Source organism: Bos indicus x Bos taurus, chromosome 4 (genome assembly GCF_003369695.1).
Source record: "Bos indicus x Bos taurus breed Angus x Brahman F1 hybrid chromosome 4, Bos_hybrid_MaternalHap_v2.0, whole genome shotgun sequence".
NCBI lineage: Eukaryota > Metazoa > Chordata > Mammalia > Artiodactyla > Bovidae > Bos > Bos indicus x Bos taurus.
The window spans coordinates 43,487,940-43,502,130 of NC_040079.1; the positions used below are offsets into that span (position 1 = coordinate 43,487,940).

The following is a 14,191-nucleotide window of genomic DNA, read 5'->3' on the forward strand; positions in this document are numbered from 1 at the left end:
GTTCTCAAGGTGTATCTGTGTTGTAGCATTGGTCAGTGCTTCATGCCTTGTTATGGCTGAATAGTATTCTACTGTGTGGATGGACCTCACTGTTTATCCATTCATCTATTGATGGATGTCTGGGTTGTTTCTACTCTTCTGTTGTTTTTCCAGTCTATTTTCTCTGTTTTTCAGTTTGGTCAATTTCTACTGTTCTGTCTTCAAGGTTCACTAAACTTTCCTTGGTCCCCTCCATTCTGATGTTCCCATTTGTTGAGCTTCTTATTTCAGGTTTTTCTTTTTAGTTTTAAAATTTCCATTTGATTCTTTTTTTATTTTTTTGTTTTGTTTTGTTTGTTTATTTTATTATTTTTGTATCTTTTATTTGTTTGCTGAGAGTTTCTGTTTTTTCACTTTTGCAAGCATATTTGTAGTTGTTCATTGAATCATTCTTAGGATAACGGCTTTAAAATCTTGTTAGTTATTCTGATTATTGTCATTTGGTGTTGGAGTCTGTTGATAACCTTTGTTCATTTGTTGAGATTGTTTTGGTTCTTTGTATGATGAGTGATTTCTGATTGGAACCTGGACAACTGGGGTATTGTGTGTGGGACTCTGTGTCTTATTTGAACTTATTTCTATGACTTCATTTGGTAGGGGAAAGTGGAGACCACCACTTCAATACTTCCTTCTTGAGGTACAAGTCGAGGTTCCATACTGAGCCTCTGTTGGGACTTATGGTGGTGGGGGTACCTCCTTACTGCTGTGCAGGAGGGAGTTCTGGCTTCTGACTTGGAGGGAGGAGCAGGAAAGCCCTTGGCTCTGCTGATGCAGTGGGGCAGGGTTGGTGGGGTGCACTGGGTGTTACCAGCTGGTGGCGAGCACAGGCAGAGTTCCCTGCATGGCTTCTCTGCACCCCAGCCTGGGGAGGATGGAGCTTTGCTGATTTTTTGGAGTGGTTTGCCTGGAGTGGGACAATTATTGTATAGCAGTTTCCATCTCCTGAGGCTACCCCTGTCCTGATCTTTTAGTCAGAGAGGGTCGAATTTGTTGGAGCTTACTGCTGTGCCTGTTGACATTTCTGGGGCACCCACCTTCCAGCACCCAGTCTGGGGTATGTAAGGCAAAAAGAAAGTCCAGGCCCTTACCTGCAGACCATCCCTTGCACAGAGGTTTCTGCCTCCTTCCCTCTGCCTTTAAGAGCCTTCAGATGACTGTTTTATATGTAATGTCCAGGACTTTTTGTGTACTTAGTGGGGGAATAGGAAAAAGTGCTTTTCCATCTTTTCAGAAACAGTCTTCATAATTGTTGTTTAAATATCTAATGTTTATTAAGGTTAATATATTAAGTCACATTTTGATAATCAAGATAAAATTGAGGTTTTTATATAGCCTTCATAGAATGCTGGGATATTTTGTATGATTCATATTTATAAATTTGTCCCTTTGATTTCTGGCTTTGTGTCTTATTTCACTAGTTAGAACTCATCATGTAGCTGTCTGCTTCTAATGTAATGTTTATTGCTGCCTGAGGCTTGAGGGCTGGGTTTGGAATTGGATGTGGATTTCAGGTATAATCTTTATGATGTCAGCCAGCTAAGTTGTTTGCTGCTTTTTGTTTTTAATCAGGGACGGGCACTTGATCTTTTCAGATGGCTGGCTGCTTTGCTCCCTGTGGGCGAGGTTGTGTACTTTCAAGTCTTGATTATTAATGTGTGTTGGCTTCAGGCACTATCACTAATCTTGTGGATGGAGTTAATGCTCAGCCCTTGGTCAGAAATATAGCCTGCTATTAGGAACTTCATATGACAGTGGCTTATGCAGTGAGATAACTCTTTCTCTTACATACGTATTGCAGGCCTGGCACTTTATGGCCAGTGATGCAGATCTGACCCATGCAATCCTCACAACACAGTCTCCATCTAGTTAAATGGTCTGCCATTGGTAGCGTGTAGCTTTCCTCCTCCTGAACTAAGACGGTTGGTACAGATCCAGCCATCATGACTGTATCCCCAGCAACAGAAGGAGGGAAGAAGAACAAACTGCCTTTAGGGAATATTCCAGAAATTTCCACTTGATTCTTCAGCTCCTATCTCCTTGGCCACATCTAGTTGAACAGGAGGCTGGACAATACAGCTTTCATTCCAGGTTTTCAAGTCCCCTGATGAGAATGAGGGGCTAGATTGTGGTGCTAGTGGTGGAGAAGGGATCCTGGGACAGTGCTAACCCAGCCATCTGTCTCGGCACCCCACGCTGCGCTGGGTGTGCACCCCTGGGCTGCAGTAGCACCTGGCCTAACCCTCCGTACCTGCCCCCTGATTTCCTCTTGAAGTCCCGGGCTAGTCAGCGTCCCTCTGCTTTTTCAGTCCTTCCCTCCTGGTGGCTGCCCTGGTTTCCTTATTCTAACTCCAAGTCGTGCAGGACAGCTGAGGTGATGGAGAGACCGAGAGAGGGGAGGGCTCTCCTCAGCAGGACACCGATGGGGAGGCTCAGGGAGAGTGGTCGGTTCTGGGGCTGTGAGACGGTGAAGGAAGGCGTGAGGCGGGCACTGGGGAGGACAATTTCCCTTGCTTGATTTGACTTGGGTGACACCCGAGTGCTTTTCCAAGAGCAGGTGACAGATTTAAAAGACGCAGGAGACAGAAGAGCAAAGCCGTGAAGAGCTGTCATCGGAAGTGCTGGGAGGTGTGATACAAGATAGGGACCCCTGTGGGTCAGCGAGGGCCTGAGGTGTTTGTCCCCTTCTCAGAACACCCTGCTGAGGAGGTTGGTGTGGTTATCACCCTGATAGACAGGGTGGGATTGAGACAGAGCTTAACTAATGGCCCTGGAAGAGGCAGAGTCGGGATGGGAGGCCAGGCAGCTGTCCTGCAGGCCCTGGGACTCTTCTCCCTGAGACCCCCCTGCATGGGGCTCTGGGGTGCACCCTGAGCCCCTAGACTGGCAGGTGGCCTGAGGGGCCTGGGCTTGTAGACGCCCCTGATGTGGGGCAGCAGAGAGGGCTCTGCGTGTTCCCAGGGCCCTTCCAGGGTGGCCTGCCTTGTCATCGAGCTGCTTATGTTTTCCCACCTTGCCTCAGGGCAGGGCAGTGACAATCTCTGGAAGCTTCCAGGTGGTCCTTTGATGGTGGCCCAAGTGAGCCCCCTGCCGAGTACTCTCTGGGACCGCAGGCTCGTCTGCAGAGGCTCCTGTCCACGGGTGGTGCTCAGGCTTGTCCCCAGAGGCCCCGCTGCTAAGGAAGGGATGATCAGGTCCTGTCTACACTCAGTTTACACACCAGCTCCCACGCCCTGGGCACTGGGACTTTCTGTCCCCGAGGCTGCTCTCACATGCTCACTTAGACTGGTACTTCCATCTTGGAGGGGCCTCTCCCGCTGTGCTGTGCTCTTGCAATGTTCCTCCTGAGTGTGGGGGTCTGTCCAGCCTCGAGCCATGTGGGGGCCACAGTGGGTCCCACCACCCCACATAGACCAGGCCTGGTTCTCCTGGGGGCACATACTGAGCTCCACCTGGTGCCGGGTGGGGCTGGGCCTGGCCTCCATCCAAAGTGTATGTGGGGATGTGTCACCTGGGGAGACTCTTCCTATGCATCAGATACATTCTCCCATCTTAAAATAACTTTATGATCTGGAGCCAAGGGGGTAAAGCCCTCACACCCCTACCCCAGGCCCCTGAGGCCATTTCCTGGAGGTGGCAGTGCTTTTGGTGACTCTTGTCACTGCTGCTGCTGTGATTGCCCTCCAGAGGATGTCACGTGGGGGAGCAGCTGCTCCCAGGCAGAGATGTGGTCTCATACTGCGGGGTAGACCTGGGGTCTACGAGGGTCTCAGGTCCTGGGGACTGCACCTGGCCACCTGGTCTAAGTGGGAGATGCCAGAAATCCACGTGGCCCCTTCTGAGCCTCCTCCATTGAGCAGACTGAGGGCCCAGGGGCTGTGGGCCCAGCCGGGTTGGGGGGTGCTACTGGAGAGAGAGTGAGGGAGGGACTACTGCCCCCTCCCTGCCCCACGTCCACCCCTGTAAGTAGGAAGTCTTACTTGATTGCAGGCAGGATCTAAATTCTGCACTTTTATTTTCTTTCCAAAGCAGAGTGTGTGTGGTTGGCGAGGGGCTCTGAAAGGGACAAAGGGAGGAGTGGGGGTCTCACCCCAGGTTTCTAGAACATGGTTTCTCAGACACGGTGTGACCGGTGGGGTTGAGGCCAGGGAAGGATCCGTCATGAGGAGGAGAGATGGGGACTGGAGAAGGAAACCAAGGTCCAGAAAGGGTGACAGAGCCCCCGGGGGCAGCGTGGCTCCTGTGGCTTATTAGCCCAGGCATTCGGTCCATACTCTTGGGGGTGGAGAACCTTTGACTCCTGCAGGTCTGGGAGTGATCAGAAGACAAGACCAGGAGAATATGCCACATTGTATCCAAAGTCACTTATCTCTGTGGAACATGGGCTCCTGTCTGTTGATGGGCATGGGCAGCCCACCTTGAGGTCCCTCTTGAGGCTGTGTTGGGTGGTGGTGTGGGGAGTGAGGCTGGACAGGCCTGGTTGGAGGCAGCGGTGTCTCCTCCCTGTGACCCCCACTCGTTGGAGCTGGGGCACATGGTGAGCTCTCCCCAGCAAGCTTGCCCAGTGCTCTGGGAATGAGTTACCTGTGTGGTGACAGTCCAGGCCTGGGCACAACCCACCAAGGCTCTGGGGCTGGGCAGGGACCATGCGGCTGAACCATGTGCTGGCTGTGTGTGAGGAGGCTCTGGGGCCCCTCGTGGAGGGCAGCTCCTTGGCACCAAGGTCACTGGATTGGGCATGTCCAGGAATCACAGGGAGGAGCTGCTGTGTCACAGGAGCCTGTCTCTTCTGTCCAGGAGCGGCTGCTCATGAGCCTCCTGCCTCGGAATGTTGCCATGGAGATGAAGGAGGACTTCCTGAAGCCCCCTGAGAGGATTTTCCACAAGATTTACATCCAGCGGCATGACAACGTGAGGTAGAGCTGGCGCTAGTTTGGCCCTGTGATGGGCCTGGGGAGCTGAGGTGGGAGGTGATGGAGGTGTGGGAGGGGTGATCGGGGAGGCGGAAGTGATGGAGGAGGTGGGAGATGGTGGAAGTGGAGATAATGTTGTAGGTGGGGAGTGATGGAGGAGGTGCGAGAAGGTGGAGGAGAAGGAGGTAATGGCAGAGGAGGGTGATGATGGTGGAGGTGGAAAAGATGGTGGATGTAGTGGTAGAGGTGGGAGGTGATGGTGAAGGTGGAGGTGATGGAGGGGGAAGCGGTGATGGCAGAGGTGAGCAGAGGACCCTGATTTTGGGGAAGGAGGGAGCAGGTGTGGGTCAGGAGCCCAGGTGAGCACTTGCCCAGCATGGAAGCAGTTCCCACAAGCGGTGTGGGTGGGCTTCTCGGGTGATGCATTTCACAGTAGCTATTTCTCATTTCTTCACCTTCTGTTTCCTGTATTGTCTGGAGAGCATGGGAACTCTGTCCCTTAGCCAGACTTGGGCAGTGGCCGTTGAACTGGGAATTTGCCTGTATCAGGTTAATAACTGAGCATTGTTCTAGTTCGTGCTGGGCTCTGGGGTAGGTGTTTCTTTTACTCTGTTTATCTCTTGGCAGCCCCAGGAGGTAGAGATGGTTATTCCCATTTTATAGGTGAGGAAACCGAGCCCTTGGAATGAACCAACTTTCCCTGGACACTCTAAAGTTTGCTAATTTGTTTTTAAAGATTCTGTTAAAATGTAATTTATTATATTAAATCATGCATTGCCTTTAAAGGTACTTAGAATAGCAGTGTTTCCTGTCTGGGGTAATACTTGACAAAAGTGTCAGGTAGGAAATGATGGTTTGAAGGACCCACGCACTCTCTCTCCTTGTGGTCTTTGCTGGTTTTCTTGGGTGTTGGTGTCAGGCCTCCCTGCCCACTGAGCCCCTGTGGACACAAAAGGATAAGAAATTCCTCTTTCTGTCTGTGTCGAGTGCTGCAGACTGGGTCCCCACGAGCTGGTGCTTGTTTGTCTGAATGAGCCAAGGCCCACTGCTGCCAGCCCGTCCTTGTCAGGGTCCAAGCGCTCCTGTGTGTGGGCTGGTGTGGCTAACAGCTGTCTGGTGAGTGCACTCACTCCCACTGTTATGTCTCTTGATAAGGACCAGTTTTGTCTTCCTACAGAAGATGGTGAAGCCAAATGGGATTAAGGCCTGATATGTGAGGCCAACGTTCAAGCCCAGTCAGGAAAGGTCACTTGGTTCTGTTTAATATCATCACACCCTTGATATCCATGAGCACTGTCACCTCTACTTTATAGATGAGGAACTTGAGCTTCAGCAAAGTGAGGTGAGTGTGCAGGACTCCCTGGCCAGTGAGTGATAGGGCTGAAGCTAGTCTAGGATTGGCTGATGCTGATGTCTGCCTAGACCTTTCCACTTTGCACATTACCTTTTGTTACTGGGTAAGAACTCGATTTAGTGACCAAATGCCCTGCTGAGAAGACCAGACTACCACAATAATCCAGGGCACACCTTGCCAGGGCAGAGCATCTGCATACATCAAGGAAAGCATCAGACATCAGGGGTCTTCTGGGGCTGCAGGTAGAGGTGGGCACGTGCACGGAGCACCCAAGTGCCTTTCTCTTCCTCTCCTCTCCTATAATGGTAATACAGATGTGACAAGTTACTGCTCCCCTTTGCTGCTGAAAAATCTCTGTCCAAGTCTTATGATGGGCTTCCCTGATAGCTCAGCTGGTAAAGAATCTGCCTGCAATGCAGGAGACCCCGGTTCGATTCCTGGGTGAGGAAGATCCGCTGGAGAAGGGATAAGCTACCCACTCCAGTATTCTTGGGCTTCCCTTGTGGCTCAGCTGGTAAAGAATCCGCCTGCAATGTGGGAGACCTGGGTTCGATCTCTGTTTTGGGAAGATCCCCTGGAGGAGGGCATGGCAACCCACTCCAGAATTCCTGCCTGGAGAATCCCCATGGACAGAGGTGCCTGGTGAGCTACAGTCCATGGGGTCGCAAAGGGTTGGACACGACTGAGCGACTAAGCACGTGTCCTGTGGTGGGCCAGTGTGCTTGGTGCAGGCAGGACAGCCCTGAGACAGGAGAGGAAGCTGAGGTTCGCTGTCACAGATAGTGCCAGCTACACCATAGCCCTCCTGGCTACCCTCCATCAGGATTCAGTGACATCTTTCTACAGCCCAAATATGGACATCTCATTGGGCTGTCTACAGTCCTGTTATGTCCAAGCCCAGTATGGCCTGGCTGAGTGTTGAAAGCATGTCCCAACATTCACATACACACCATTGTCAAAGATTGAGAAATTTATTTGCTCCGAACATCTAAGAAAATTTCTGTCTAGTCATTAACTGAACACTATACCAAGTTAACGAAGCGAAGTCTTTAGTAGTGTCACGTAACAAAGAATACAGACTTTATAGAATTAGTTCAGAAAAGTCACTAAAGAAGCAATAGTATAAACAGTAACAGCAACAAACCCTGAGGGGGATATGTTTTTCAGAGTTGCCGTGTTATATTACCCAGTTCTCAATAAAAACATATGAAACAAGCTAAAAACAGGAATGCATGGCTTACATAAGAGTATATTTAAAAAGAGGTCAATAGAAACTATCCCAGAGGAAGGCCAGACATTGAACTTATTTGGCAGTACCTTTAAAATCAGCTATCGTAGATGTGTTCAAAGAACAAACCATGTCTAAGAAACTAAAAGAAAATATGAGAGTGATTTCTCATCAAATAAAGAATACCAATAAAAAAGTAAAAATTATGTAAATGAACAACTGAATAGAAATTTCAAAAGTGAAAAATAAAATGAAAAATTCATCTGGGGCTTAACAGCAGATTTGAGCAGACTGAAGAAAGAATCAGTGAATTTCAAGATAAGTCATTTGAAATTATCTAGTCTGAAGAACAGAATGAAGAAAAGGATGAGGAAAAATGAACAGAGAACCGAGGGACACCATCAAACGTAGCAACACACTCATGATGAGAGTCTGAGCAAAGAGAAAAAGGGGAAGAAAAATTGAAAAAAACAGTGGCCCCAAATGTCCCAAATTTGGTGAAGAACACTTAACTACATCAGAGAAGCTCAAATAAGATAAACTCAAAGAGAACCACAGCTGCACGCATCATAATCCAACTGTCAAAAGCCAAAGACATGGACAGAATCTTGAAAGCAGGAGGAGAGAAGCACTTTAATAAAGTTTCTCATCAGATTAATAATAAAGATAAATAATTTAATAATAAAAAATAGAACTTTAATAAAGTTTCTAGCAGATTTCTCATCAGAAACCGTGGAGGCCACCAGGCAGTGGCCTGGCTTATTCAAAAGCTGAACTAGAAAGATAAGCATTCTGTACCCAGCGAAAATCACAGCAGTACCAGCTGCTGTTCTCTCTGCCTGGGGAACCTTGTCTGGTGTCTTCCTGGCTCCCCTTCTCCTCCCTTCAGGACTCGAATGTCACCTGACTTGCTCAGAGCTCCACACCCGTCTTCCCTGCTTCATGTTCCTCCGTAGTTACGCTTGTCACCTTTGACACACTGTGAGCATCCACCTCCTCCAACTAGAATGGAAACTTCTGGAGGGCAGTGATGTGTGGATCTTTTTGCTCACTGCGAAGTCCCAAGCATCCATCCAGAACACTGCCTAACATGTAGATCCTTCATTAAGTATTTATTGCATTGTAACACTCACAAATTATTGCAACTAAGCAATTGGTGAGCTCTTAGTAGGTGCAAGGTGTTATTCTAAGTGCTTTGTTAATCCATGTAACCCTCACAACCTATCATCTGGACTCTGGTCTTATTCGCACTTTAAAGATGGAAAGACTGACATGTGAAAGTATTGGGTAGGTTGCCTGACGTCCCAGCACATTGCCATAACCAGCAGAGCTGGACAGTCCTTCTGGAATCCAAGGTCTCACCACTTCTCCCCGCCACTTCTCACCACACTCAGGAGCCTCTCCTCTTGGATACTTGTGTCCCACTGCTTACTGTTGTGTCCATGTCCCAGCCAGTCTGCCTCTCTCAGCTTTTGATAAGTTATTATATGGTTTCTCACCCATTCTTAGTTTCCACATACTATTTGCACTTCTGAATCAATCCCCTCTTCCTTTTTTTCTTCCTCCTTCCCTCCTTCCTTCCTTTCTTGTTTGTCTGGAAAATCCCTGGATAGGCTCCAGACCCTGCTCCAGCCTGGCTGCGTCCTTGAAGTGGGTGAATTCTAGCCTTACCATATCATTGCTTCCCTGTGCTTTGTCCCTCCGTGCTCTGTGCCTTCTTTCCCAGATGTTGAGCTCCTGAGGACAGGGGCCTGGGGTGTAAGAGATCCACTACCTGGGTGGTTTAGGGGTGAGGTTTCCCGTGGGTTGTGGAGGTGGACAGGCAGGGAAACGCTGGGGGCTTTCCAAGCGTGGAGGTGGGCAGTGCTCAGTCAGTGTTTATGGAACTAAATGAATGAGCAGAGGCTGAGAAACCAGAGGCTAGAGGAGGGCGTGAGAATGCATGGGTGGTTATAGAGAAGGAATAAAACACGCTGGATCCTCAGAGGTGTGAAGAAGCATGAATTTTATACTAAACAGAGGGGAGAAAACTGTTGTTTGTCTCCGCCCACTCTTGCAGTCCCTTTGCTCAGCTTCTCAGTATCAGTGCCACACCTGTAGCCTAGACACAGTTTTTACCCGTTCATTCATTCCTAACACAGATATGTGTCTCCTGTTGCTCTGTGTTTGGTACAGTGGGATGTACAAGTCAGGTCTGCCTCCTTAAGCTCCTCTCAGTCTCAGTGGGGATGCTGTTCTGCAGTTAGAGGATTATAACGGCATATGAGACTTGGCCTGGGGTGAAGCTGCTCTCTGCACTTGGCTTGCTCACAGAAGCCTCTCTGAGATGTGGGTTCCCACTTTCTGCCTGTAATGTGGGTCCCCACTTTCTGACATGAGGTATTATTGAAAATTCAACCCTGAGTTAAGATCTGGCATCAGGAATTAAGATATGAACACAACTGTGTCAAAAGGACAAATTCCTGTACACATCACTTTCTTCGTTTAAACTGGAGATGCACGTTTATGTCTCGTCAGTCTCTCCAGTACCATGTGAGTGACCTCCCAGGTCTCATAGCTGACGGTGCTTTTGGCTGAAGGTGACAAAGGTTGGCCATACAGTGTCTTCAGGAGTGAGGGGTGTTCCCCTGGGGTGAGTGCTTTGGAGGTGACACCTGCTACTGGTCCAGGAACTCTGTGATCAGGCCTCATGGTTCCCGTGGAGCAGCTTGTTCTGAGCTAGGCCCCTGGTCAGCTCTCCATCATCCCCACACCTGTGGGGGATCAAGGTACTTGGGGGATCAGCAGGAACCCCACCTCTTCCAAATGTATGGCTAGGGGAAGCTCTCTGTTGCTTTACAAGTTCTCCGTCCTGCCTTGATCCTCTGTGTTGATTCGTTACTTAAGACTTTTAAAGTCTTTGCAGCATCCAGGTTGCTGGTTGTGTACTGTGGGTAGACACGGTGTTGTTTACCCTGACATGGGTACTGTAGTTAACGGATGCCCAGCATCTAAGAGAGATGTTGCTTTCACCCTTGTAGCTGACCGAAGGGCGCCCTGCACACAGCACAGCACCCCTGGGGGGTTGGACAAGGCCTGGGCTCAGTCACTGGCATCAGTTGTGGGGTAGGGGTGGGGAGATGGTGTGAGGGCTGCTCATTCCTTGAGAACATGTCACTTTTGCTCACCTGCCACCAGCCATGACCCCATCACCAGGCCACCCCAGAAAGTGGAGCAGGCCTGGTGGACGTTGAGCTGCTCCCTGTGTCCTGGGAGGAGTCAGCAGGAACTCTGAGTGGCTCCAGCATTTCCTCCCTCTGTGACCGAGGAGTCCCCCGGCTTCTCCCAACCTCAGTCTTGTCCCGGATCCAGCAGGGATACGCAGAGGGCTGTGGTTTCAGGTGACGTCTGTCTGAGCCCATGGAAGAGGGCAGCTGGTACCTCTCTGTCTTGCAGCATCCTCTTTGCAGACATCGTGGGCTTCACAGGCTTGGCGTCACAGTGCACGGCCCAGGAGCTGGTGAAACTCCTCAATGAGCTCTTCGGGAAGTTTGACGAGCTGGCCACAGTAAGTACAGCCACCCCTTTCGTCTGATGAAGTTGCTCCTGGGGCCAGGACATGCCTGGTGGATCCTCTGGTGGAGATGTGGTCTTGGCTGTTGTTTCAGCCTCACTGGTTCCTACCCTGGGACCAGAGTGCTTGCTGCCTTTGCAGATGGCAAGAGGCTGCATGAACCCAGTCACACCTCCAGTGAAGGGCCCTGGGCAGGCGGAGGCACTGGCTGGGTTGTGGGGCCCTTTGTGTGTGTGGACTGCCTGCGGGCCACCCTGCACCTCCTGTTCCTTGGCAGATGTTGCTTGGGCTGACCTTGGTGGAGGGAGGGTTCTTTGGAGCAGGCCTGCACTGCCCTTTTCCGGGACGACTACCTGGACTTGAAACGTGACTGCTGGGGGTCACTTGGTGACATCTCAGGATGCCTGTCCCCTTTTCTATGCTGTGGGTTGAGCACTGGGGTTTTGAGATTTTCCTGGGACAGGTCACATCTAAGGTCTGTGGGCTTCAGTAGCCGTGGCACGTGGGCTCAGCTGTTGTGGCTCCTGGGCTCTAGAGCACAGGCTCAGTAGCTGCGGTGCATGGGCTTGGTTGCTCTGTGGCATATGGAATCTTCCTGGACCAGAGATTGAACCATCTCCCCTCCATTGACAGGTGGATTCCTATCCACTGTGCCATCAGGGAAGTCCAAGATGATGATCTTTATTAAAAAAAATTTTTTTTTTCTATTTCATTTTGGACAGTTTATACTGCTGTGCCTTCAGGTTCGCTGATCTTTGCATCTACGCGTCTAACCTGCCATGTACCTTCGAGTGCAGCTTCCGACTTCCCTAGAAATTGTTTCTTCTCTAGAAGCAATTTCTATCTTTTGTCCTTGTTGAGGTGACTGACCGTGAGGAAGCCCAACATTAAAATGGCCTCGTTTGCTTCTTATTTATTGCTTTCTTTCTCTGGTCGTGCATTGACATTTTGTGTCTTCAGTATATTTTCACCCTTATCTGCTTGTGTCCTGTTCTGAGGAGCACCGGGCGTGTTTTCCTTGTGTATGTGCTTGTTTTATGTCCGAGCGCCCTGTGTGGAAGCTGTGGCGACCCCGGGGAAGCAAACACATCCTCCTTTATGAAGGGCCCTGGTGGGTGGTTAGACTCACAGTGTGCCTGTCTGCATCTCCATAGGCGCTGACGGTTTGTTTACCCTGATCCACGGCTGATGACCGCAGATGTGCACTGTGTTTTTGACCTTTCCTCCATTTATCGGATCTATTTTAGATCTGTGTTTGCTCTGATGTCTGTGTCTATCTCGGAAACTGGCCACACCCTTTGGATTTACGGAGAAACACCTGTCCTGGGTTTAGCCTTGCTCCACCACCACCTGTTGGGGGTGGGCCCATCTCTGGATGTCAGTTTTTCCCATGGGAAAGTGGTCTTCCCGGACAAAGCAGTTGCCCCTCTGGCAGCTTCCAGGAGGCATGGGGGAGGTGGGGAAGGTTCCTGGTGTGCCAGCCACGGAGATGAGCCTGGGTCCATGTTGGCCTCATGTCGGCTGGGCCAGGCGGACTGGTCCTCAGGGGTGACGGGCAGGTGAGAGCATGGTCTTCAGCTCTGGTCATAACACCAGGAATCCTTCAGGGACTGTTTCCAGCAAGAGCTTGTTCTCGACCCCGGCGTGGCCATTGTCAGGCACGAGAAGGGGATGCATTGGATTCAGGCTGGTGCCCAGGGCCAGGCAGCTGACCTGCACACATCATGGGTGGTTAGAGAGCTCGGACGAGTGCAGAGGCTTCCCCTCTTTAGGTCCAAGCATTCCTGGGGTATGCGGGGTCTGCCAGGGGGCTCTCCCTGGGGACATCAGCCCTTGGGCTTGGCCAGTCCTTGTTGTCCCTGAACTCAGACGCTTTGGGAGCCTTCCCAGACCATGAGGACCCGACACAGGAGCACTTGGCCAGGAGTGTAAGGGGTCCAGTGCCTGATGGATGACTGTGATGACTTGTGTTAGTGAGGGCATTATTTCCCAGTTACTTGTGTTACTCTGGATGATTCTGAAAGGGGCCCATGGAAGCCTGTCGGAGGGCGGAGCTCCCCACCCAGTTCTAAGCTGCTTGGCTGTATGTTCCTGTCCATCCTTCCTATCCCTATCTTTCTTCCTCCCCCTCAGGAAACTGTCCTTGGGTCATTTCAGGGGGTCATGCCTTCCTGTTCTGACAGCTGGTCCCATGGCCGCATGGAGCTGGCCACGTCCAGGCCTGACACGTGCTGAGTCCAGCTGTGCCTCTGCTCCATAGTGTTCTTCAGCAAAGCTGCCTGTGCACCTGCTGTTGGTGGGGGTGAGGGGCGGACTGGAGCCCCAGAACGGAGTCAGAGAGCCTTGGCCAGGGAGATTACAACCCAGCCAGGGAGACCTTGAGCCAGTTTTGTGAAACCCGGATTTTGCTGACTGAAAAATGGTCAGGATGTAAAGCGATATCGTGAGCACAGCCTGGAGGGGGCGGCCATGGGACCATCACCTGAACTTAGCTTGGAAAACCGACCCAAGGGTACGATTTCAAGTGATCAAAGTAGAATGTAAAGTTGCATATAGAATAGAATAGAATAGAATAGAATTTCACACTGCGTGTGCACATACTATACACGCACTTACATGAGTGCCAGAGAGAAAAAGGAAGTCTGGAATGAAATATCCCGGAGTAACCATGGTTATTGCTAAGCTGTAAGATATAATAGTTAATTTTCTGAACTTTCTGCATCCTGGATAATGAACCTGGATTTCTTTAATTATCCTTTGATTAGCAGGGAATAAATATTGTTTGTTGAAAAACCAGTAGATGTTTGGAACTCTAATGAGTCTGTCATTTGCATTAGGTCACCTGTGGAAACTCACCCACCCCGTTTGCTGGAGGAAACTTTCTGTTCAGCAGCTGCAGTGGCTCAGGTCCCTTTGTGGGGAGGTGTGCTCCAGGCAGAGGGAGGAGCGAGATGTGGGGAGCAAGGCTGACTTGGGGCCTCGGTGCAGAGGAGCAGTGAAGGGAGAGGCAGGGTGGCCTGGAAGGGGCCTGGAGTGCCGTGCAGAAGAGGATGTGGTGCCTCTGTGTGTCACCGAGAAAGCACGTGTCCTTAGTTGGGTTCAGAAAA

The 14,191-nt window shown here is 50.5% G+C and overlaps 1 protein-coding gene across 1 annotated transcript in view; it reads left to right on the forward strand.

Moving 5' to 3' along the window:
- The window catches only part of ADCY1 (adenylate cyclase 1), a 106,979-nt gene that overhangs the window by 23,236 nt on the left and 69,552 nt on the right, over window positions 1-14,191 (forward strand). Inside the window, exons 3-4 of the mRNA XM_027539292.1 lie at window positions 4,834-4,952; window positions 10,967-11,078. Coding sequence (XP_027395093.1) covers window positions 4,834-4,952; window positions 10,967-11,078 — 231 coding nt within the window. The remainder of the gene's footprint in view (window positions 1-4,833; window positions 4,953-10,966; window positions 11,079-14,191) is intronic.